Genomic DNA, 27,782 nt, shown 5'->3' with positions numbered 1-27,782 from the left:
CAGCAGGAGAAGCTACTAGTGACCATCCCCTTTTTGCCTACCCTTGGAGTATGGGAGACCCAATCAAGAGACAAGGCGGTGCTGGTTTAGGACTGCCCAGATTACTCAAATACTGTCCAGTGCTGGAGTGGCGCAGCTGGAAGAGACAGCAGGAGAGAAGGTCAGTAATATGACTGAGAATCACCACACTCCTGCAGAGGTTCTACACAGGAATTCCTTCAGACATAAGGGGGTGTTCATGAATGCTTGGGGAGAGATAAAATTGTGAAAGATAAAGTACCAACCGTTGGTACATTATTTTACACAAATTTATCTCTCTCCAAGCTTTCATCAATACCCCCATAAATGATTAGCAAGTATAGCTGATTAAAATTTTCAAATTGTAATGTACATTGTTGTCATTTCTAACAAATCCAGTTATTTGCTTGACTGGTCCTAAATAGTCCAGTTGCAGGGTAAGGATAGTATAGTTGCCATAAAATGTACTCTGCGTAAAACAACTCTAACTATATCTGTGGTAAATTAGTTAACGGATATTCATGTACACCGATAAATTTCACTGGGTAGATGTTAAGTTGAATGTGTTTTATCTTGTAATATGATAGTAGGAAGAGTTGGAAGAGTTAATTGCTATCTTTAACCTTTTCGGCGGCCAAATTGCAAAATTTAAGGGTGAGTTCCTAATTTCATACTAACTGGAATAAATATAGAGTTGGCACTTCCTGTGTCACTTACAGTGTCTGGGGTGGGAACTCTCTTCTGTGTGGTGAAAGGAATAAAATAACCTTATGAAGAGGCGCACCTGAAAGATCCAGTAGGTTAAAAATAGAGTTCAATCACTTCCCATCACTCCCCGCGGAAGAACACTGAACAGCCATAGCAATTGTCACAGGGTTGTTACAATTATACCTAGTGAATGGGGTAGCGCCAATGTGATTATACTTGGGGGCCTATGTACTAAGCATTGGAGAGAGAACGTGGACAGAGATAAAGTACCAACCAATCAGCTCCTAACTACCATTTTTCAAATACAGCATCTCATGTGACAGGAGCTTATTGGTTGGTACTTTATCTCCATCCATATTCTCTCTCTCCAAGGCTTAGTAAATAGACCCCCAAGTGACTGAGACAGAGCCTGTGTGTTTATAATTAATGACTAATGGGGCCTATGCATCTAGTCTGTATCGGGGTAATTCCCAGGTATGCCAATGCTGGAGTATCGGAGAAATCCAACATGTTGGACAATCTCGATTCCCAGGTTCTGACCCCGAAAATGGTCGGAATCAGCGAGTCTGGGTTATTTAACATGATGAATTTCCCAGATTCCCCCAACTGATTACTGATCATCAATGTACGCCGATCTGCGTTTTTGATCGGCGAATCGGGTCAGTACCAGCAGAACTGCCCGCTTAAGACAGAGCCTGTGTGCTTATACCTAGTGACTGAGACAGAGCCTGTGTGCTTATACCTAGTGACTGAGACAGAGCCTGTGTGCTTATGCCTAGTGACTGAGACAGAGCCTGTGTGCTTATGCCTAGTGACTGAGACAGAGCCTGTGTGCTTATGCCTAGTGACTGAGACAGAGCCTGTGTGCTTATGCCTAGTGACTGAGACAGAGCCTGTGCGCTTATACCTAGTGACTGAGACAGAGCCTGTGCGCTTATACCTAGTGACTGAGACAGAGCCTGTGCGCTTATACCTAGTGACTGAGACAGAGCCTGTGCGCTTATACCTAGTGACTGAGACAGAGCCTGTGCGCTTATACCTAGTGACTGAGACAAAGCCTGTGTGCTTATACCTAGTGACTGAGACAAAGCCTGTGTGCTTATACCTAGTGACTGAGACAGACCCTGTCTTAAAAATGGCCATCGACCATTGAGGGTCTTTACCGTAGATAGTGCAGCACCAATGATGCACCATCTATGGTAGCACCCGTTGTCGAGAAACCATTGGTGGCACCTGCCCGATGGCCGCGGTCTGCGTATCGATGGCTTGAAACCATCGCCCATCAATGGCATCACTAGCCTATGTGTTTATATACCTAATTACAGAGATAGGGCGATGTGATTATACCTAGTGACTAAGACAGAGCCTACCCAATGACTTAGGGCCCGATTCAGAAGTGTTTTAAATCTGTGTATGCATCTTGAGATGCAATGTGCATGCCTCCTGATGGTTACCGCCAGGGGATGCAGATAAGAATTGCATGAAGAAACATGCAATTCCAATAGGCGTTCCTGGGGCCAAAGTTAGTGGTGTGTGAGCGGTGCTGCCACAGAGAGCCCTGTGAGTGGCACAGACACGGCTTGCAGGGTTCCTGGAATTACAACCTGCAGCATCCTTGGGACGCTCTACTTGTGCTTTACTTATCTAACAAATATTTGGGGTACACCACGTTGCAAACTCCTTATCCAAGGAAACCAGAGTACCAAGGAAAAGTTACAATCTAGATGGAATGTGTGTTATTAAAAGTAGTTCCCGCTTTCAATGGTTAACAGATGATGATATGATGAAATAAAAAAATATAGGGAGATTCAAGTTTTCTCTATTGAATAAAACCAGAAAATAATTATCCAGTAGGAATGGATTAAATCCAATTGGAAGACTACACCCTTTCATTTAAAGAAAAAGCAATAAGATATTGCAGAAGAATGGGCTTATATTACAAATATTTCATGATTATGGTACACAAACATGTACAGATTTTTGCCACATTGCTGCATCTGCTATGTAGAACTGACTGTGAAGTAATCGACCCACACAGATACAAATGGCGATCCTTGAACTCAATACACAGAAGCATAATAAGAAAGTGGATGACAGATCACGGGAGGGACTGCTGTGCCTCAAGCATGCACGGATATGGCTTTCAGGCGGATGCTGGTAGGACATACAATACAGAAGCACCAGAAGGTGTGTCAGGTGATTCATCCCGTTACTAAGAACCTCTTTAACCTCACTCCCAGAGAATCGATTCCACTGCTGTCTTCCAAAAAGTCACTTTTAGCTTATATTTGAATATATGGACAAGCTGTGAACATGTTTAAACAGCCAATTGTCTTGTTTGCATATGTTGTTGTGATTCACAGCATTCCAACGCACAGTGATGCCCCCTTCCTGTACATTTCCCTTTGTTCTCCACTGAGCTTCAAGCAGCCCTTATGCTTCCTAGTCCTGTTATCAAACTAGAGAAAAACACACTTCTAACCATTTCATTACATGTAACGTTCACAATTCATTTATTTGACTATACAAGACAGTTCCGATTAAGTGGCCCCCCATTTATTTACTGCCCCCTTTATGTAGGAGATAGGTAAAAGTCCCTTCCATTAGCTTTAGTATAAGAACTATCAAGGATAGCATATCTGCTGTGCAGAAAGAACATGGCACCTGATTGGACGGCAAAAGTCCAGTGAGGTTATCTAGTTACTGCACACCTCCAATCCTAGAAGGTTTGCTTCACTTACCCTTATCTATAGTCACAGATACATTTCCAAAACTTCGGCTATTTCCGCTTCAAATAGTATACAACTCAATACATCCAATTAGTATTCAGAGGTATTGACAAAAAAGGGGATCAATGTACTCACCCAGTTGTCACTTTGCTAATTGCTTACTGACACTTACTCCTCCAATAGGGATCCCCCTAAGTAACGGTTCCTTTTGTGAATTGTATGAATGAGTGAACTATAGGTACTGTAGTGCCTTTCTCCCTACATCACGGTCATGGCTGACCGTGATGGCGCCAAGCAATCGGCGTGACAATCGATTCCTCCATTATCTACACATTTCAACCGGCCTAGGCAGGCTTCCTCAGGATAGATAAGGGTAAAATATAACCACTCTATTCTAATTTGGGCTAAAAGCCATATAACAAACTACCTTTGCTGTATATGTTCTATGCTATATTGTGTACTAGTATTAGGAAGCACTTCCAAGTTTTAGTTACTATAGACAATTTAATATACTGATTTTACTAGTCTTAATAATATTTCTATTTGGAAAACTATTTTTTAGATCTAAATATTTAAAGTTTTATATATTAAGTGGCGAGAACCTGTTTTTTGGGAATAGTAACATTCAAATAAAGATTCCGTTTGTAAGGGATGCACTTGAAAAAAAAAAACATTTTTGTACAAGAAATTTTAACTTTGGCATTCTAATAGGGGGCCATCTTGGATGATTACAATATTAAGTTGAGTCAGCTGTACTAAAACTGATGTATCCAGAGAAACAGTCTAATATCTACCCCTAGTGACTGGCTGCAGTCAGGCACAGCACTACAAGTAGTGTAGCTAATTACTACAGAACACTAAATAGGGAACAGCGAGAATACCTCAGAATTAGAAAAATGACGTCAACCTTAAAAATTATTTCAAACAGCCAAAACAACTATTGTCACATCCGATTATGTGGTTAGGCGGTGTAATAGCGATAGCTGAAGTGCAGAATGGCTATGACAGTGCCTTGTATTATTGAAGAAAATAAATAAATCACAATTAAAAGTGAATCAGAAGAAGATAGCTGGTTTGGCATTTAAAGCTATAAAAGCTGGAGATAAATAGAGAGCAAAGTGTATCCACTATTCATATTTCCTTATGATGTTAACAAACCACACCAAATCCATGTAATATTACAATGCTGAAACCAGCAGTCTAAACCACCAAGGACGCATTTTTCAGAATCACCTTCTACACACAAAGCATATTTACAGGGCTACCAGAAGCAGCGCAGTGAGCCAATACATAACAACCTTTTCATGGAGAAAGCAGCACTTATACCACATAATGGTAGCTAAATCATATTAAACAACTGATGTCAAACAATAAGGGTTTGTCATGTTCAGCAGGGAAAGATGAGTTTGAAGTATATTTGTCGGCATACACATAACTAGAGCCTGGAAAAACACACAGATGCAACCTCACTAACTATAGAGAGAGTCACATACATCTATATCACATATTCAATATAATAAAAAAACCATTTCAACAGTATACGCTATTATTAGAATGCATCCTTTGTACATAAGCGATAAAGGCAGCCATTTTGTGTGAGGAAACCGTACCAATGAGCATGCAGTCTATCAATTCATTAGGAAATACTGACATCACTGAAGAATGAGGGACAAAGGTCTTATCCCCTAGTAAATTGCATTACTCACATAATTATTGTTCCAATCCAGGAAATGGCTGCATCCACCGTAAACAGGCAACAAGTATACATTAACAATTATTTATATGATAGATTTACATATATAATATATACAGTATAACTGTTACACCAGCAGCCACAGAGGAAAGCATACAGATAATTATACAACTGTTGACCATCTATATCAGATTTGATCAATCTAGTTTAACCAGCTGTCCTGCACCTATAAACCTGGCAGGACATGCTGGGACTTTTAGTAGCAAAGCAGCTGGCAAACTATATGTTGACTTAATTATTTCAGTATTACTAAACGCTGTGTATAAAGTATCACTTATTTCTGAGCATGCACCATTCTTGGTTACATTTGTATTCCCTGGGTGTTTATAATTGGCAAAAAGCTCCGTTGGTGATGTACAGCGTACACACGACACTGCCGCCAATGTTTCTCGCTACAAAATCAAGACAAAAAACTCTAATGATGATTTCCTAAAGTCTAAGCCAATACAAAGTAGACAAAAGACTAGATTATTGTGGATCACTGGCAATTCAAGAGAAACTTTAAAAAGAAAAATTTAAGAAAAAGCAACAATACAGATTCCCTGGCAAGGCTATTGTCTGACTCCTTCATGTAGAAAAATGAAAATCCAGGACAGGTGCCAAGAGTACTACTGGCTGGCATGAGTCATAAAGCACTTATTTTACATCCACCAACTGAATTGGCTGCTACACTATGTGTAATTAAGGAACACGTATACTGACAGCTTTACATGATTATAAAAATATGTCATTAGTGAATCAGCAATTTTCCATCACGCTGTATAGTATCCTGGCATGAAAGGAGAAATGTTAGTGCACCTGCCCTTGCATATAGTGGAGGTAGACATTTGGGTCAAACCAAAGCTCAGCCTTATCCATCCACTCTCGACCTATGGCTTTCGCCTCATGACCTAGTGAGGTCATTAGTTTCTAGTGAACGGATAGTTTGCGTTCTCATGAAAATTGGTACAGCCCACAAAACACATACCTCCTACCTGTCCCAATTTTTGGGCCCTGGCTTGCCATCCCAATAGATACAGGTTGCCATAACACCTTTTTAGGGATGGCCATTGGTAGATTAACCATCGATGGTGGTTAACATCGATTATGTGAAACAATCAGCATGTAACCATTGATTGTTTCGCCCATCGATGGTCAGCCCTGTTCTATGGGTCAGCGGGCCAAACAGATTTGAGGGGAGGGGCTTCGTGGGTAGTGCCCGGGGGTGAAGCTATGCTCCGTGTCCCGTCATCAGGTAGGGTAGAAAAAAAAACCATTGGGGGGCTTTGTTCCATCGCTGGCAGAGAACTATTGGCTCTCCACCATCGATGGCAAAACCATCGACCATCAGTGGTTAACCATCAATAGTTTGTAATCAACAGTGGTCAATGGCCATCCCTACCCCTTTTCCAATTCGCATATCTAATATGTTAAAAGGTATGAATATGGCTGCCACAGTAATACTTTAGAACATAACTGAGGATGTAATGTGTTCATGCTTTTTCAAAAATCCAAGTGTATGGGAAGCTGGTTGTGTGTCCATTCGTAGCAACAATATTGTCCGTCTCCCCCATCCTCATTACAAACTCCTAAAATCAACAGAGGTTTAGTTGTCATTACAGACACTGCTACCATCTAGACATACAGTATGTCCCATGTCTTGTCTGAGAAGGCCATTATCAGCGACAGATGGCATGTGTGGACCAGGTAATGCTTACAAAATGGATGCTCAAAACAGGCTGAAGCTTTAATATAATTGAAATTTAAATCATTACCTCTGATGAGCCCTGTAATTGTCTACACTGGCAAAAACTCGGCAGCAACAGTCAAATGACTTCAAACAAGGCAGCCTTAAGAACCAGTTTGGCAGTACAAACGAGACTAAATGATTATTGTTGCCAGTATTCAAATTATATGTGAATAATTGAAGGCTATTCAATCGGTTAGGATACACAAATCACATGCACAAATACCTCACAAGGTTAGCAAGAGTGTTCAGGTACATTTATTTTACAGCCACCTATAGAAATGATGCCAAAAGCCAGTAACCCACAAATAAACCTTAGAACTGCAATATGGTTCTTTTTGCAATACTATGTAAATGAGCTAGTTTTATTGAAACGACAAAATAAAAATTACAGATTATGTGGACATTTATTATTTATTTATTAAGTTATTTATATAGCGCACACATAATCTGCAGATTTACAGACAATATTTTGTCATTCATACAATTCCCTGCCCCAGTGAAGGTTACAATCTATAGTAGGGGTGGGCAATAAGCGGCCCCCCAGATGCTGTAGAACTACACATCCCAGCATGCCCTGCAACAGTTTGCCATTTGGTCTGGCCATGCTAAAACTGTTGCGAGGCATGCTAGGATTTGTAGTTTAACAATAGCTGGAGGGCCGCTTATTCCAAACCCCTGATCTATAGTCACTGCCACAAGTACATACACATATACACTATGGTTATTTTAGTCAGAAGTCCAGTGGGAATCAAACTCAAAACCATCAGTGCTATGATTCAGTAACGCTAACCATTACACCATCCATGCTGGCCATGGATGGTGTATATAGACAGATTAGGTTTGTTTTGCAAATAGGCAATCTATCATCAGGGGTATCAAACAGGTACTTAGAGGAAATCTTCTAAACACTCGGTACATACAGGAACTGCGCTCAAGACCACTGTGAAAAGCAATTTGCAAAGTACAAGTTAAACTGCTGTCAACAAACGCAGCATACTTATTCCCATAGAATGCACACATACTGAATGCAAGATTTAGGGGGTTTCTTTCCATGCAGGTATTTAACCAATGATTGCAGATCGTTAGGATATGTTACTGAACAGACCCTATGGCTCTTCTACATGTAAATAAATCTCTGGGAAAAATGTCTACACAGTGCATCCCCCGGGGCTCTGCCTAGGGTAAGAAGGTTAGGAAAATTAAGTTGGCACATTAGAACAACCCAACTGAATTTCATTGTATACAACTAAAAGGTGCGTATACACTAGCAGATAGTGGAACAACAGTACGATTACAACATTGTAATCGTACAGTCGTTCCTCTTCCCCTGCAGTGCCTACACTGAACGATATGTCATTCAGTGTAGGCACCCTCCCTCATCCCTGTACATGGTCTATCTGTGGTTATCGGCAGAATGACCAGCAAGTTCAGGCGATGATTGATGTCGGAAGCGACCAGCGGGAGCGCGCATCTCTGGTTGTTTCCATCATTTTCATGCCCGATTTGTACACGATTAATGTGCGATTGAACGATAACAATATCGATCAATCGGTCATTTTGATCGGCAAGTGGATACCCGCCTTTACCAATGAAGTAGGGGGAGATCTTTTGAAACAGAAAAATACTGTTATAGGTCGCCGCCATGGATAAATTAAGATCCTGATTCTGGGGTGGGAATAAAGAAAGAACAAGTAACTGAGCACCTTGGTAAAACTATGTTGCACTACAGTTGGGGCACGTATAAAACATGCAGAGAAATTTAGATTTGGGAGGAGCAAATTTAAATTGCAGTGTAAAAATAAAGCTGTCCAGCATTATGGGCTACATGCAAAAGCAGAATACACAGATGTGTCTTCATATACCTAGCTGCGATACGCCATACAGCACACGGCGCCTGGCGCGTGTGAGCCTTGCTGAGCGGTGTAGCGCAGCAACTTTTTTCTTTAAAGTTGTGTCTTATTCGCACCACAGACACAGCGTAACATCACTCAATCTGTAACAGAGATGCCGGGCTACAGTTTTAACCACACAGAAATTAGTTTTAAATATGTACAAAGTCACAGATGAAGCGGACATTGCATTGTAGCACTTTGTATACAGATTTAGACTCACTCGTATACAGATGTACATGTGTCAAATCAGAGCCGTAACTAGAGTTTTTGGTGCCCTGTGCCAGAAAGAGCATTGGCGACCCCCTATTTTTCAAATAGGGACATAACACACCCAAAAAAAGGAGAACGGCCTCATGGGGAAAGGCCAGGGAAGAGATAGGAGAGGCCAGGAGATGCGGATAGGGGATAAAATAAGAGGAAGCTACAAGTGAGAATGATTATAAACAGAAAATTGAAAGACTCGAACAGCGCCCCCCCTGCCCTGTGCGGTGGCACTACCCTAGTTGCAGCCTGCGTCAAATATCAAATAATCAGTGCAGTCTCATTAGGTGGTTTTGTCACATCGCATTGCATCAAAGATGCATATTTGGGTGAAGAAGAAGCTCTGCGCAAGCCACATCAAACGGGACATGGCGACTGCAGCAACAGTGTATGAGGACACGTCTGTACACTTCATGCAACAAATCTATGTATTTGGACCCCTAGCATTGTAACATGGCTTGTCCAGGTGCAAAGTTACTTGCTCATTTTTGCTTTACTCCCAACTCAGAATTTGTTCCTAAGACGCTCTAGAATACACAACCGAAGTGCTGAGGGGCAGGGACTATCTGGTACGGATCTGGCCTACTCTGCATCTATATAGTCCCAACAAGAAGATGATAAAAAAAATACCATAAATATCTGATGGCACAGTTTTCCTCACTAAATTATGAGCTATATGCATAAATAAGATTGTCCATTCAGCTAAACAATGTTCAATTGTAATAGTAGTGGTTTTATTAAAGGATCCAAAAAAAAATTGCAGAGTCCTGGAGATATTGTTAAGCTTATTACAGACAAGCAAATACTTACAAAAACAAAAAAAACATTCACTACCCAATTTCCATACAATTAAAAATATAGAACGGAATATTTGGAACATGAAAAAAAATAAAAAATAATAAAGCTTAAAATAAGAATAAAATATTTTGTTCTGTGAGACCTTTCACGATGTGTTCGCTTCACCGCTGCCTTATGAAGTGGACACATCCGTAAAACGCTTTGCAGATTGACATTGTAGGAACAAAATATTTTATTTGTATTTATTGCTTCTCCTTGGCTGCAGACCTAGGAGCTTACTCTCTAAGCGCCAGTGACAAATGCTACTTTTTTTTTTTCATTTGAATATAGGCCCTGATTCAGAGCCGGACATCTCTCCCCCAGTATAAAAAGGTGAGGATTCCGGTAAACAATGAGAGTGGACTGCAATTAGACTTTAACTGCATTACCTTAATCACATAGTTGCCAGCACCGCTCACCTGAAAACAATAATCATTTAAAAAATACAGTTATGTAAATCCAATAAAAACACAAGCAGTGCTTTGCATTTATGCCTAGGTCACACATGCAGCGGCAGTATGAACGCTATTTCCCAGCAGTGGGTGCACTATATACAGTATATACCTAAATAGGCCACTTTATTATATACACTTTCCTAGTATTGTGTAGGATCACCCTTTGCACCCAGAACAGGCTGATTTATCTGTAGTATGTTGGAAACTTTCAGAGAGATTCTGGTCCATTGTTACATGATAGCATCACAGAGCTCTGCTCAAGGCCGATTTAGGGATCAGGGTGTCCCTAGGCACAATATTATTGTGCGCCTAAAGATGGCATCAGCCGCTGTAGCCTGTGAAACTTGCCGGAAGAGGGTTCCGGAGACAACGGCCGCAGCACATGCGTGGTAGCGCTGAGTGGGTCTTGATAGAGGAGTGAAGTGACCACCGTTATGGTCATTTTACTCCAAACAAATCGCAGGGATGAGCTGCGAAAGTCCCTGCATGCGATCTACGATATATTTGGGCGGTATATAATGTCTTTTTGCTGTGAATAGCAACAATTAGAAATTACAATTATTGGGTCTAAAACACGATAATTGATAAACATGTGAGTTGTTATCACCGTGCTGTCAGCTTGAACTAGTCCAGACATTCCCTACTGCCGCTTTGGTTTTGCACATCAGATGACTAAAGTCTGAGAGACCACAAGACTGAAATCCACATGAAATCAATGTGACAAATACAGACTGGAGTAGTTTCCGTGTGACACTAGCTAAAGTGTGTGGCTGTTCTTGGAATAAACTATTTTATATGAGTTCCAGAACTACTTGTCATTCTGCCAGATCAGTCTAGTGCACAAAAATGTATGAGAGTGATCTTAAGAAGTATCACAGCATTGCAAGTGGCCCTCTTACATGGATGCTTTGCCTGGTCATATCTACATTTCTGTATGATGGATTTAACTGTGTTAAGGGGATATTTAAAAAAAAAAAATAATAATTCTTCTTATATGCTTCCCCAAATTGATAATTTTAAGTAGCTTTTGTTTTAGGACTCGCTATGTAAATTCTGATCTTCATGATGAAGCTCATGTTTAGAAATGTACTAAAATTAACTAGTGTTCATTCTAGAACCCTGCACCTGTCACTACCCGTGCAGTTCCTCTTTCCTGCCTGGGGTGTCACACTCTACTCTGGTGCATCTAGCACACTCAGCTGATGCAACAAACTGCTGTAATACAGACAAGAATGTGCTAGAAGCCCCAGAGCAGCGAGCAGCACCCCAGGAAGAAAAGAGAAACTGCACAGGTTGTGAAAGGTGCAGGGTGCTAGAATTAACACTATTAACTATGGCACTTCCCGCAGGGTTCTAAGTGGGGGGTGGGAAGTTACAAAAAAAAAAAAAAAAAACACGTTTATTTTACAACCCAGCTTAAAAAGCATTAAAAAAGAGATGATTAAGGTTTCTAATACATAGCAATGTTTCACTGTATTAATATAATAAACAGGATGAATTTTTCATTAAAACATTTATGCAAAAAAAAAAAAAAAAAATTCCCCAACCCTGATACAGACACTTGTACTTATTCTGAACTCAAATCACTTTCACAGAAAACTGGTGTAACTCTGAAAATAATTAATAACACCATTACGAACATCTCGGCAAACTGGTTAGATAATCAATTATCAGGCACTACTGTTGCCCAGCTGGCATATTAGATATGGTATTCCAACACTTTTACTTGGTCCTGAGTTTAGAACTTAATTTCTCACTATTGCAATAGGTATGAACACTGAATTCACAGAGAGCTTAATAGATGCTTTACAGATGAAAGAAAATGGGATTTTGGTACCTACCGGTAAATCCTTTTCTCTGATTCCACAGGGGACACTGGAGGTGCTTACGCTGGGGTATAGAGGCGTGGATAACTGGAGCCGGCACTTTAAATAATTTAGAAGTGTGAAGCTTCTCCCCCTCTATGCCCCATCAGCCCTCAGTTTAGAAAATGAAGACCGAGAGGAGATTGAGAACAAGCGGAGTAAAAAGGGAGAGAACACACAATAATCAAAACATACAACATATGTAACAAACCGAACAGGCAGGCTAAGAGCGCAGAGGTGGGCGTCCAGTGTCCCCTGTGGAATCAGAGAAAAGGATTTACCGGTAGGTACCAAAATCCCATTTTCTCTTTCATCCACTAGGGGACACTGGAGGTGCTTACGCTGGGGACGTCCCAAAGTTTTCCCCACGGGCGGGAGCGCTCTGCGGGCCTGCAGAACAAGACGGCCAAAACGGGATGCCGAAATCGTGAACGTATCAAATTTGTAAAACTTGACAAACGTGTGCACAGAAGACCAAGTGACCGCACGGCACAACTGTGACGTGGAGGCTCCCCTACCGGTCGCCCAGGACGCACCCACGGAACGTGTGGAATGAGCCGAAATGGACGAAGGAGGCCGGCGTTCGGCACCAACATAAGCCTGATTAATAGTCAGTCGGATCCAACATGCCAAAGTCTGCTTAGACGCTGGCCAACCCCTCCGAACCGCATCATAGAGGACAAAAAGTGACTCAGACTTACGGAGGGAAGCAGTCCTGTCAACATAGATGCGGAGAGCTCTAACCACATCCAAGGTAGAAGAACCACCAGAGTCCTCCACCAAAGACGGTACCACAATAGGCTGATTAATATGAAGCCGACACTACCTTGGGAAGGAAGGCGGCTACCGTCCGGAGTTCCGCCCTATCAGCATGAAACACAAGGTAAGGTGGCTTATAGGACAGAGCACCCAATTCCGAAACTCTACGAGCCGAAGCTAGAGCCAAGAGAAGGATCATCTTCCTAGACAAGTACTTAATATCAACCTCTTCCAAAGGTACAAACATGGACGACTGAAGAAACAAAAGCACTAAGTTCAAGTCCCAAGGAGCAATCGGAGGTACAAAAGGAGGCTGCACCCGCAAGACCCCTTGAAGAAACGTCTGCACCTCAGGAATGAGGGCCAATTTCCGTTGAAAGAAAATGGAAAGGGCAGAAACCTGCACCTTTAAAGTTCCAAGACGAAGGCCAGAATCCAGAACAGTCTGAAGAAAAAGCAGAAACCTGGACAACCGAAAAGTCCTAGATGGAAGATCCCGACTGGAACACCACGAGATACAAGAACGCCAGATGCGGTGATAATGCGCAGCAGAAACTGGTTTCCTGGCGCGTAGCATGGTGGGAATGACAGAGTCTGGGATTCCTCTGCGTCTTAAGATATCGGTTTCAAGAGCCACCCCGTTAAACGCAGTTGCGCTAGCTTGGGGTGTACTAAAGGACCTTGCTGTAGCAGATCCGGGCGCAGAGGAAGGGGCCACGGATCGTCTGACAATAGAGACCGAAGGTCCGCGAACCAACTCCTCCGAGGCCAGTTCGGAGCCACGAGAATGACAGAGGCTGACTCGTGTTTTATCCTTTTTAGCAGTCGAGTTAGAAGTGTAATCGGAGGAAAGAGGTAAACCAAGTCGTAGTTCCATGGAACTGTCAGAGCGTCTACTGCCACTGCCTGCGGATCTCGAGTTCTTGACACGTATACCGGGAGCTGACGATTCAATCGTGACACCATGAGGTCCACCTGAGGACATCCCCATCGACGTATCAGCACGTTGAACACGTCTGGATGAAGCTTCAATTCCCCGGGGTGGATATCCTGTCGGCTTAGGTAATCTGCCTCCCAGTTGTCCACACCCGGGATGAATACCGCCGACAGGATTACTGACTGGCTCTCGGCCCACCTGAGAATCTGAGTTACTTCTCGCATGGCCATGCGACTCCGAGTCCCTCCTTGGCGGTTGATGTACGCGACGTCGCGTTGTCGGACTGAACTCTTACCGGACGAGTTCTTAGAAACTCTGTTGCTTCTATCAGAGCATTGTAGATCGCTCTGAGTTCCAACACATTTATGGGCCACTTTTGTGCTAGAGGGGACCATCGACCCTGTAAATGATAATCGAGGACTACAGCACCCCATCCTCAAAGGTTGGCATCCGTTGTTACGATGATCCAGTCCCACACTCCGAATCTCCGGCCCGCAAGAAGATTGTTGGATTGTGTCCACCAGAGAAGGGCCACTCTGGTAGCTGGGCTCAGACGGATCTGGCGATGTAGGAGCAGATGAGACCCTGACCCCTGTGTTAGTAGGTCCAGCTGAAACACCCTGGAGTGGAACCGCCCGAACTGTATTGCTTCAAAGGCTGCTACCATCTTCCCCAGGAGACGCAGACAAAGAAGGAGGGACACCCTCTTTGGTCTGAGGACCAGCTGAACTAACAACTGGATATCCCGGGCCTTGTCTACTGGAAGGAAGATCCTCTGTGATGCCGTATCTAAGATCATGCCCAGAAACAGGAGCTTCTGGGACTGATTGAGATTTGATTTCTTGAAGTTTATTATCCAACCGTGTTGGATTAGAGTCTGATATGTCAGTAAGGCGTGGCTTGTAAGAAGAGATACCGACTGCGCCTTGAGTAGCAGGTCGTCCAAATAAGGGATTATGTTCACTCCCGATGACAGAAGGAGAGCAATCATGACTGACATGAGTTTGGTGAAGATGCGGGGAGCTGAGGATAACCCGAACGGCAATGCCCGAAACTGATAAGGATCCTTCAATATGGCGAAACGCAGAAAAGCTTGGTGTGGTTCCCAAATGGGAACGTGGAGATAAGCATCCTTGATATCCATGGATAATAGGGACTCTCCCGGTTCCAAGCTCGCAATAACGGACTGCAGAGACTCCATTTTGAACCGATACATCTTCAGATACAGATTCAATGACTTGAAGTTCAAGATGGGCCTGACCGATCCATCCAGTTTGGGTACTACAAACAGGTTTGAGTAAAACCCCATACCTCGTTGATGTTCTGGAACTCGGACTAGCACAGATGATACTACTAAAGACTGGATAGCCTCCTGTAGAACCCTGGCCTTGTCTGCAGGTATTGGCAGACTTGTAGTGAAGAACCGAGGTGGAGGGGGGACCTCGAACTGTATTCGGTACCCCAAGGAAATTAGTCTGCGGATTCACGGCTCTGGAGATGTCTGATTCCAAACCTGTTGAAATCTTTGCAGGCGGCCTCCCACTGTAGGTGGTCCCAGGTGGGACGGAAGACCATCATGCCACCTGTTTTTCAGCTGGCTTAGGCTCCTGTCTACGTGCAACCGAGTGTGGGCGACCTCTACCTCTGCTGCCTCTTGCTTGTGAGGGAGCACCTCTGGCTCTACCACGAAAGGAATGTGGCGCACGAAAGGAATGAAAGGAAGGTCCAGTGTAAGATCATCTGGGAGCCGGTGCAGTTGACGGGAGGAAGGAAGACTTACCCCCCGTGGCCTGGGATATCCATTTGTCTAATTCCGGGCCAAACAGCATGTCGCCATTGAATGGTAAACCCTCCACCGCGCGCTTGGATTCTGCATCCGCATGCCAGGCGCGCAACCAGAGGGCTCTGCGGCCCGAAATAGCAGAAGCAGATATGCGAGCACTAATCTTACTGATATCTTTTGACGCTTCTCCCAGGAAAACTGCAGACTCGCGGATGTGTTCAGCTAGTAAGCGTAACTCTGCTCTAGAAGTACCCGAGTCCAAACCTGTAATCAACTGGTCAGCCCAGCAAACCACCGCTTTGTTAACCCAAGCAGTAACAAGGGTGGGCCTAAGTTGAGCACCCGCTGCGGTATAAATAGATCTTAGCGTTGTCTCCAATTTACGATCCGAAGGATCTTTTAGTACTGTAGCTCCTGGTACTGGGAGTGCTGTTTTTTTAGAAAGACGGGAGACGGACGCATCTACTGGAGGGGGTGTTTCCCACTTCTCCATCATGGTTGATGGAAAAGGGTAGCTAGAAGGAAACCGGCGCGGAATTTGGAACCGTTTATCCGGTTGCTTCCAGGCCACTGAGAGCTGCTGTTGAAGTTGCTGTGAGAACGGAAAAACCGCCGAGCTCTTTGGTTGTTCATGAAATAATTCACACTCCTGGGATGCAGGAATCACATCCTCAGGTAAGTTAAGGATTTTTCTGACCGCCAAAATTAAAGATTCCACCCCGGGAGAGGTGGACTCTAACTCTAGAGCGGTATCGTCCTGTAATGCTTCCTCCAATTCCCCTTCCTCAGTATCCTCCGTAGCGAGGAATTCCTCGTCAGACTCTTCTGACTGGAGAACAGTCGATAAAGGACGCTTTGTGTCGGTCCCTGTAAGGAAGTGGAGGGTGCGGACACAGCTGTACCCATTACCTGTACCAGGGTGTCAAGAGACTTGGTTAGCCCAGCAACCCAGGGAGGCTGAGACTTGCGTGCCTCAGCTAACTCAGACGTTAAATCCGTCATTACTCCTACCAAGTCAGCGGCCCATGTAGGCGCAGGTGAGGCAGTAATAGCCATAGGTGGATCAATTGCTATACAAGCATCACATAACGTGGACCCAGCAGCATGTGGCTTGGATAGTTTGTTGTTACACCTAGAACAAACAAACATCTTTTGAGACGCTTTTGTTCTGTTTGACATGGATACACACAGTCACCACACACAGAGGGACAGAGTATATACAGAAGTAAAGAAAAACAGAAGGCTGGCTTGGGACACAGAGGAGGAGCACACCCCACTCCCTTCCCACAGATCACATTCCCTGCACCCCCAATGTATTATGCACAGCCTCTGCTTAACTTATAGCTGCTGTAGCCAGGAATGGGGAGCCAAAGAATCCGGCCTTCAGTTCTGGTGCACTCTTCCTGTATAAGGGAGAGATGCAGGCATTTAACAGTTAATAAATGGCAGCCACGCTGTTTTTTTTACAGCCGCTTGCCGCTATAGATGAGAGAGAGCCCGCGCTGATTAGGCTCCGCCCCCTTCTTCATGCCTTAAGGGCTCCATTATGGCTACTATGTCCGTCCACCCCCCCCCTCCCCTCCGCGCTACCCGCGTGTATCAGCGGGAAGAGGGGAGAAGCAGGGAGCCGCGTGTAGCGCTGTGTATCTCTAACACAGTGCAGGGCAGCGCTGACAGCGGGACCTGCAGCGCTGTCCAACAGCGCTATGCACAGCAACACAGCGCAACATGCTGTGTCAGCGCCGGGCAGCGGGGGCAGGAGCTGGGGGATGCGCAGCCTGTTACTCACTGCGTGTCCCCAGAGAGGTCTCTCTTGGCAGGTCAGCAGAGTCTTCTGTTCTTGTGTGAAAACCTGCTGTGGCGGTAAGGAGCTGTCAGGAGCTCTTGTAATGAGCCCTGTGCACTCCTTCCTGGTGTTTGCTAAAACACCAGGGCGCCAGGTACCCGGACCCCACCTTTTAGATAGGTGGTGAAGGGTACCTATAGGATGTGTAAAAGATGCTTAAAATAAAATAAAATGAAATAAAATTAAATAAAATAAATTATTGCTGGAGCACAGCATAATGTGACCTGCTCCTAGTAGGCACATTTTCTAAACTGAGGTCTGATGGGGCATAGAGGGGGAGGAGCTTCACACTTCTAAATTAGTGCCGGCTCCAGTTATCCACGCCTCTATACCCCAGCGTAAGCACCTCCAGTGTCCCCTAGTGGATGAAAGAGAAAGTCATTTTAAGTTGCGAATAATGGATAGAACAGAAGAAACTAGTGTGTCCACCACGGTCCTATCCTGCTTCTCAATCCAAACCATTTTCACATTACTCCACGTTTGATAAAGATGGTATTAAATTCAATAGACCATATATGGCAACACACATTGCAATATTAGGTCAACCATCGTATAAACATCTGCCATAGGGCCATGTGGTCAGCTTTGTATGCAGTTTACATTTTGTTATACAAGCAGACGGGAAGCAGTCGGGAAGCCGGTGGTCGCAATGCCAACCGCCGGCTTCCCGACTGCTTAATTCCGGCAAGGTACAAGTGGCAGGCGTCGATATCTCGACGCCTGTCATTAGACCTACGCCGGGAGCCCGACACCTGGCTTACCGTCCGAAGGTAAGCCGTCGCGGACAGCCGCGCGGGGGGGAGGGTTAGGTTAGGGGCTCCCAGGGGGGGCCTTAGGGTTAGACACCCCCCCGTGAGGTTAAGGTTAGGCTAGAGGAAGGGGGGTTAGGCACCCCCGGGGGTAGGTTAGGGTTAGGCACCCCCCAGGGAGACTTAAGGTGCGTACACACTAGGCGATCAGGAAAGACAATACGATTACGACATCGTAATCGTACCGTCGTTCCTGATCCCCTGTAGTGTCTGCACTGAACGATCAGTTGTTCAGTACAGGCACTGTCCATCATTCCTGAACATGCCAATCTGTCGTTATCGGCAGATTGTGCTGCATGTTCAGGCGATGGACAAAGTCGGAAACGACCAGCGGAAGTGCGCATCGCTCGTCGTTTCCGACATAAAAGTGCACCATTTGTGCACGATTACTGAGCGATTGCACGATTACGATATCGTGCAGTCGTTAAGTAATATCGCCCAGTGTGTACCCACCATTTGGGTTAGGCAGCGGGGAAGGGAAGGTTAGGGTTAGGCACCCCTAAGGGAGGGTTAACGTTAGGGGGGGGGGGGGATTAGGTTAGTTATACTTATCCTAAGGACGATCAGGATTTCCTCCTCTGTCCGGCTGCCGCTGTCGGGATTAGTACCACCGGCCATGCGGCCGTCAGTAAATCATACTGATTCCCAGGCAGACATACTGGGTAGTATGCCCCATTCACAAAAATCACTGGTGCTGTATCAGGAGGCTCTATATTCTCCATAAACAATTTTATTGATACATGGCAGAACAGGGGTTCGCACCCGTACATTTGCTTCCATTGTGAAAAACTGTAGTTATGGAGAAATCTCTAACAAGTTTAACTACCTGGCAAGTTTGAGAAAATTGTAAATCAATAATAAAATGACACTGTCATATCCAAATGAAGGACCAAGCTGGTAAACGTTCTCTTAATTATTTGCTGAACCTAGTTGGAACTTTTTGGACGAGACTAGCAAATATGATGTCAGATAGTCTAACTTCTCGGCAAGGTCGCACAGGCATTTTAGAGCGAACAAATTTCTGATTAGGAAACCATGTTGTTCTGAAGTGAGATCTGCTAACCCAGCATAACACTGATAGAGAACAAGTCTCCCTGTCACAACATGAATGAAGCCTTAAATTTGGCAGCAAAAAAAATAAATAATAGATAACCCCAATAAAGATCAAGTCTAGAAAGCACAGCTATGTCTTTTTTTTGTTTGTTTTATTAATCTTGCACATGAATATAGGATAATAGAACGGTCAGAATATTTTAAAAAGTGCACTAATCAATTTACAAACACATACTTGGTTGCCATAGTAACACTAGCATACACAAGCCTTAAGATGCCTAGTCATATCTAAAGCACCATTTCAATAGTTTTGTCTTTCACTAAACTGTATGGGACGATGCAATTGTCAGTGCCGGGCACCCGATGGAGCAATTCAATTGTTGCTCCATTCGGACTCATACAGCCTCCGGCGCCGGCATTTCTGCTTGCCCACACCTGAGGAGGCGAGCAGAATTGTGAAAAACAAAAAGTCTGTGGTTGAATTGCTACATTGGGCGCCCATTAATTATCGCGGTACCCAAAACAATTAAATAGCTCCTTATTAGGTCTTCAGCGCATTCTGTATAAATGGCTTGTTTCTCAACGCATTTACAGGCGCATGTTTGCAACTCGTTACTTGTGCAACAACTCAGATTTTCATGTCCAATGTATATGGTCAATGTATTATATAACTGCATGTGAGATAAATATTGTAGTGAAAACTGATGCTTGATATATCATGTAGTGATGAAACTGGAGTCGTTGGATTAATTTAATCATGATATTCTAGACCATCAACGACTAACCAATTGTTTAGGAACCACGTATGAGATGCAATAATGAATTCTGCTGAATTGGTTTGGAAATGGTTAAAGGTACAATATATTCACTGAATGTTCTAAGCACGGTTCACTAATTATGGGCAGCATGAGCTCTAAACCAGAAATCAGCATGCCGGATGGATGGATATATTTTTGTGTTCTTAGATGCAATAAAACATACAATACATTTCATCAACAACAAACACAATACTTAATTAAACCAACAGCGGCTAATATAAAAATATAAAATCATTAATAAATACCCTAAATACATATTAAAACTTGCATGTAGTATAATCTGCAAACAAGACCGCTTATTAAACAAATTGTAATATGTCAATAATAGGGATATTAGTGTCCCTTATTACCAATTTCAGCCACTAATAACTAAAGAATCCAGTAAAGATAGAATAAATGTTTTCTTATAGGTTCCTTTTCACCACGATGGTGTTTATTTACCAAGTTGTCATTTTTTTTTATAAAATTATGTAGAAACTGTAATTTCTGCATAATTTTATGAATTATAGCTATGTACTAATAACACAATGCAGGAGATCTCACAGAAATCTCCAGCAGAGTGCTAATTAGCATTGCAGATCGCAGTTCACATTACTATCGATGGGGACTAATGGTGCGTACACACGGTCAGATTTAACAGGACGATAACGATATATCGTTATTGATCATATCATCCTGTTTTTGAGCCCTTCCAACCCCCAAACAATGGTCAATGCGCGGGCACGGATGGTCGGTATCGATCATCGCCCGTCCATGCAGGCCAAGCTGGTTGATATCGACCAGGTTAGCCTGGTTACTATAGGGAGCCGCGATCTATAGTTGTTTGGGGGTTAGTGCACGTGCTGGATGTTCAATATCGAATATCCAGCACATGAAGGACGATCAGACAACGATCGTTACGGAGCTTAAGATCTCAGCCCTATGTGCCAAACTCCAAAAAGCGAAGCAGGGGACAGTTCTTACGATCTCTTTCCCGCTGTCTCCGGTTGGCGATGTAAACTGACACTATATTCATGTGTAAAAGACTTCTACAAATTGCCAGGGATATACCGCTGTCCCTGCGAGTTCCCTTCTGTATATGGCGGGGATATTCGCCACGATATGGAACCTTAATAATCGCAGTTCCGTGATCATTATTAGTGCATAGGTCCCTGTGTATTAAACTTTTAAGGCTGCATTTAAAAAAATTTGCAGCACACTCAATACCTGATGTATTAACACACTATACATCAAATAGAATGTAGCATTCAAATTTAAGGCATGAAAAGCACATGGAAAACCCATCACTAAAACATAGCTAAAGCACTTCATGTGTTTTTACCTATTTTCCCAGCATATATTGGAGTGCTGAACTGTAATGTCTTGTTGCCAGTGACCACTTACCTATGAATTATTATTATGTGGGTTTAGTTGTGTGGCTAGATCATGCTTTGAAAATGGGAGGTGGTCCTCAATATATTTTAGTTTCTTCCCAAACCAATGTACAGTCCTGTATAGGAAAGATTCCTGGACTGCACACCCTGAATATATATAATGGGAGGTGCTACCTAATGAGACTAATTGCAGGCACAGAAACAGACAAATCTCAGGTACACAACTCCAAATTACTGATAATATATAAATGCAATCAAATTTTGTAATCAATAGAGATTTTTTGCATAATCATGACCAAAGTTATGGGCACTGGATTTGCACCCTAGTATGTTAGGGACCTACCCTACAAAGGTTACCTGGATATGGTGGGTAGGCCCATAACCTTGGCCATGATTATGCTAAAAACCTCTATTGATTGCAAAATTTTATTGCATTTACATATTATCAGTAATTTGGAGTTGTGCACCTGAGATTTGTCTGTTTCAATGTACAGTCCTGTTGTAGGCGCAAGGGAGGCACATACTGTTACAGTACTTGTTGCTACTTCATAATAAGATATGTGCAACAATAAAAGTGCTATGTATAATATGACCACCTAGAAGCTAAACATAAAAGAAAAGGCTTAACTATAAACAACCCAGGTAATGTTACTCTGATATGTTATTCATTAACTGGGTAACAATTCCTACATTTTTTTTTATATAACTGATATCCTCACACATGACCTTGATAAATGTATACAGATGGGCACCTAAAAATTACACCATATGCAGCTTTAATAATACATAAATGTACCAAAATTTCAAATCACTTTATAAAGAGATGTTTTGGTCAGCTTGTAATAGTAAATAAACTATAATCTATGCTAAAACCTTATTCACTGGAATCAGAACATATGTTTTTAACACTAATAAAGCATGCAAATGCAGTAGGTATTAAATGTAAACCACTGGCATACCATACCCATTAGCACGAGCATTTGCATGCATTGCGGCATGGTTTTTCTAACATTGCTTATTCCAAGTACTTGAAACAAAGCTCTTTGATAAAGCTTCCAGCAGGGGAGCGAAATCGGTCAGAGGACTTGTATTACCATTGAATCTTCCATTTGAAAAGTGACCTTGGAAGGTTACAATCATTCCTTTCCATTGTGGAATATATGCAAGGACTAACTGGAGGTCTGCAATTTAAGGGGACAAATCACTGATACACCATCAATTGGGGCCGTCACATGCTGACTTGATTTCCGCCCGTGAAATTATTGGGACACCTAGCTGCCACTGCACACCCAACGTTATTATCAGGACGAGACGGTGCACTCTGTGACAGGTCTGGAGACCTGTGTACACAATAGCAGACTCCGGTGTCCATTTTTGGTTGGATGTGGTGAGGTTCCTATGCGGACGCTAAATCTGTATTTATATACACAGAATTGTACTTTTCAAAGCTGACTATCGATGGTTCAGGTCTGGACTCTATGGATTTCTTATTATAGCACATTAGATCCCAGTGGGCTGCTGCTAATATTCATGCTGCTATATTACTAGATTATTAATGTGGGTGTATTGTTGTATTTTTATTGTTATATTATTGTTATTTTTATTCAAATTACATATATAAACATTATATGATATTAAAAATGGCGTCTTGATCTTTGTGTGGGTTCTACCAAATCCCTATTATACTTTTATATTCTCATATTTTTTAGATACATAATATAAATTAACGCGAAACCCATCTTTGTTTTTAGTATCCAGTGACCATTCTGTGGCCACAGTATTTGAGCTTACACAAGCTCATAATTGTTTTGTGGCTTTTTCTAGACGTAGTGATATATAACTTTCATTTTTTATTAGCGCCTGCTTAGTGTTTTTGTCTTATTATTCCAAGTACTTGCAATCACAGATTAATTTTTGGGGCCTAATGGACTGTCCTTCATTAACCGCTCCCCAGCCAAGGGCTCATTAATCAGCTTGGAGGAGACAGTGTATACAGGCAACAATAGAAAAAAATAAAGTTTAACAAAAGTATTGATAGAATTCATAAAGAAAGCTTTGAAGTATTACAGCAATAAGAACATTTCCAGAACAGGAGGGCACTTAGCTTGAGAGATTGCCAACATAAGAAAGAACATTATTATTATTATTTACAAAGAACTAATAGATTCACTGAATAATCTCAAAGTAGATGTTATGAAAAAAGAATTAAAAAATACACAGATCAAACATAGTGATAATGTTAAAACTAGAATATATTACACAAAGAAACAATGTCCCCATATGTTACAGAAAAACATAAATTAAAGCATACTTTACTAAAAAGAAAAACGCAAAATACATACTACAGCAGTTTGCGCTGATTATATTTGTCTTTCCTGTAATATCTCTTCTCGTTTTGAATATTTCAGTGAAAATGCTTAAGTTCCATATTCTGTAACCTACTTGCAAAGCAGGTATTAGGGCTAGGTTACACCAACAATTCTGACCTCGAACAGAACATGTAGCTGGTCCCAAAGGAGAGTGGTGGTTAAGTTGGTTACAAAAGTGTCAAGTTAATTTAATACATTTCTATTTCATCCCCACAGTTGCGTATCCAGAAACAATGGACAATGATAAATGTAAGCTCAGATTTGAACTGCTCATAGCTAAAAATGGTACAGAATGGTGAACACATTTGTCATGTATGTTTGGTCAACAGCTGGTAACATTAATAGGTTCCCATAGGATCCAGCCATTTGGCTTCACCACCAAATGGTCAGATTTTCCAGATTTGCCCACACACATTTGTGTACACAACAGACAGAGCTAATCTGTGTGATCAGGCCGTAAATCCTAACTGGCAAAGCAGACAAATGAGTATTAGTATTCTATACTAAGCTCTGTAACATAACATTGATTTAGTTAACCAGTTTTATATAGTTGTTCTAGTGATCATATGAAATTTTCACCTATTATGTCATAAAATCCATTATAAATGACCGAAAAGTAATATTTATCACCTACTTCTATTTGACAAGGACTACTGTAAGGGATCAAAGTTATAGAGCACTTGCCTAATTGACAAGTAGATGAGCTTTTTTCACTGGTGGATATGACTGACACCCTACAGTAACCTAAATAATGTATAAAGCATCTTCTGCGCAAAATATAGTTGCACACACACATACACAAGTGTAGCTGCAAAGCTGGAGTTTACCCTTGGGGTCCCATTGAGAGAGCAGCACAGCACTCACAGGGAGCATCCCTAGGTAGTGCACAGTGATAGTGTAACACTTGCAGAGCGCAGTGACAGGGCAGCACAGGGTTACCTGGGTAAATACCTATATAGTGCACAGTGACAGAGCAGCACAGGGCTCACACTAGGGTGCAACATCCCTATGAAGTGCACAATGATAGAGCAACACAGGGCTCACCACTATGTAGTGCACAGTAACAGGGCACAACAGGGTGCATCACTATGGAATGCACAGTGACGGGGTGTAGCATACTTATGGAAAGCACAGTGACAGGGCAACTCAGAGCTCATCTCAGGGTATAACATCCCTATGTAATGCACAATGGCAGGGCTCACCCCAGAGTGTAGCATCCATATGGAGTCCACAATGACATGGCAGTGCAGAGCTCACCCCAGGCTGCAGCATCCCTTTGTAGTGCACAATGACCGGGAAGCACAAGCTCTCTCCAGATTACAGCATCACTATGTAGTGCACGACCGGGCAGCACAGGGTTCACCCCATGGTGCATCATCCCTATGCAGTATACAATGACAGGGCAACACAGGGCTCTCTCAGGTGTGCAGCATGCCTATGTAGTGCAAAGTGACAGGGCAGCCCAGGGCTTACCACAGGGTGCAGAATCCCTAAGTGGTGTACACGGACAGGTTAGCACATGGCTCACCTTATGGTGCAGCATCCCTATGTAGTGTACAATGACTGTGCAGCACAGGGCTCACTCCATGGTGCAGCATCCCTATGTACTGCACAGTGTCAGGATGGCACAGGGCTCACTACAGGGTGCAGCAACTTTATGTAGTGAACAGCGACAGGGCGGCACAGGGCTCACCCCATGGTGCAGAATTCCTATGTAGTTTACAATGACAGCACAGGGCTCAACCCAGGGTGCAGCATCCTTATGTAGTGTACAATGACAGGATAGCACAGGGCTCACCCCATGGTACAGTATCCTTATGTAGTGTACAATGACAGCGCAGCACATGGCTCAGCCCAGGCTACAGCATCCCTATGTAGTGTACAGCATCCCTATGTAGTATACAGCATCCCTATGTAGTTTACAATGACAGGGCAGCACACCCCAGTGCTGTAGCATCCCTATGTCGTGTACAGCAACAGAGCAGCACACCCCAGTGCTGTAGTATCCCTATGTCGTGTACAGCAACAGAGCAGCACAGAGTTCATCCCAGGAGTGCACAGTGACAGCCTGGCTGGAAGCAGAGGATGGCGAGGAGACAGTAGCAGCGCATGCGCAGTGAGGCGCCGGTGGACAGTACACGGCAGGAAGAGCTTGCAATGCCAGACAATGGGAGAGAAGAAACCCGGACCATCATCACCCTCATCTTCACTCACCGACACGCAGGGGCTGGAGGTCGTGCTGGGGGTGGGGGATCGCTGCACCGTAACAAGAGCCATCTAGTAGCGGGAGCAGCACTGTAGTGGCGGCCGGGCTGTCATTATTATCCCATGGAACACTGGCGGCACTCCGGAGATTCCGGGCGGAGAGGAGATCCAGTGATGGTGTGCGGTGTGGGTAACTCCTGCGGGCGCCGGCAGATACCCCCTAACACCCGCCGCCAGTTCACACACACACACACTGAAAGTGGAGGCAGCAACGGCGGCGGTGTGCGGGGAGAGGGACTGCGCATGTGCAGACTGTCAGCCGTCACTTGGCCACACCCGTTCAACCCTTCCGGCGCTGTGGCAGCGGGTAACCCTCGCTCTGAGTCAAGTTGCTGCGGTTACACTGAGCTCCCGGTGCCCAGCATAGGCCCGGTAACCCCCGCGGCGCCGGGTGCCAGCCTGTCAACCATGTATCCGGCTCTCTGCCGCGGCCGTGCGGCGACGAAAGGGTGGTTAACCCTGGCGTTGCCGCGGGTGTGCGCTGTGTGGTACTGCCAGCGCTGAGGGTGTCATTATTATAATTATTATTATATGCAGTGTATGGGTCACATCCCAGCGCCTCCCTGCCTAGGCAATTATTAAGCCCATCATAGGGAACAATCCTCAGAGATGGAAAGAAGCACTGGTATAAATCGTCATATTACACGTCAGACAGTAATATACACATGATATAAATTCATATCAGTGTCAGCTCAGCCATTATAATAAACAGATGCAAGTATAGGCTCATGTGATCACTGGAAAAAATTAGAACGCACAATTCCTCTGCCAGATCTCTAACATGATACCAATAAATGTGCACAATTTTTTTAGTATACATTATAAACGTAATTTGTTTAATATGGAGATTACAGTATCCTGTAATCTTTAATTAAATTTATTACATTGCATTGTATAAATGTCACGCATTTTCCATTATCATTTGTATGCACTTTGTTTTAATTCCTAAGCTCGTTAGCCTGTAATAAATCATGAGTCAACCAGAAAAGTAAATTGCTGGTATGATCTTTATGAATTAAGGCCTGATTCAGAGGTGGACGCAGTTGCGTCTGCGTCTTCATGCAAATGAGACAAATTATCCTCAGCCTGAGATGCTCACTGTCAGCGGCAGTATTCCGCCACCACACATACTAAGACGCACCAGTGTTTGACCATCAGTCTTAACATCGAAGGTTGCAGCTACCCTATTGCAGGTGCAATTTTGGCATCTGAACATGGCCACGGTGTCAGTACAGCTGCATCTGGCTAGCCAATCCTGTTACCTCCCTGAAAGCCCACAGAAATTGCATCTCTGCATACAATTTCAATCTGAGTCTTAGAGCAGTAACTATCAGGATGCGTGCGCAGGGCGACTTGGACGCATTTGCATACTGAAAACATTGGCCGCTTGAATGCAGAATCAACATTACGTTCACCTCTGAATCAGGCCCACCGTGTCTGATCATTATCTGCTCTAAGCTGGCCATAGACCACACAAGGCCAACACTTTTAGGGGTCTATTTACTAAGCAGGGTAATGAGATA

The 27,782-nt window shown here is 43.4% G+C and overlaps 1 protein-coding gene across 1 annotated transcript in view; it reads right to left on the bottom strand.

Moving 5' to 3' along the window:
- Positions 1 to 26,485, bottom strand: part of SSH2 (slingshot protein phosphatase 2) — a 276,663-nt gene extending 250,178 nt beyond the window's left edge. The window contains exon 1 of the mRNA XM_088477775.1: positions 26,209 to 26,485. Within this exon, the coding sequence (XP_088333901.1) occupies positions 26,209 to 26,271 (63 nt within the window). The 5' untranslated portion in view covers positions 26,272 to 26,485. The remainder of the gene's footprint in view (positions 1 to 26,208) is intronic.
- Positions 26,486 to 27,782: the final 1,297 nt, after the last annotated feature.

This window comes from Taudactylus pleione, unplaced genomic scaffold (assembly GCF_031769625.1).
Source record: "Taudactylus pleione unplaced genomic scaffold, aTauple2 ptg000203l, whole genome shotgun sequence".
In the NCBI taxonomy this organism is placed as follows: domain Eukaryota; kingdom Metazoa; phylum Chordata; class Amphibia; order Anura; family Myobatrachidae; genus Taudactylus; species Taudactylus pleione.
This window is presented reverse-complemented; position numbering and strand designations above follow the sequence as displayed.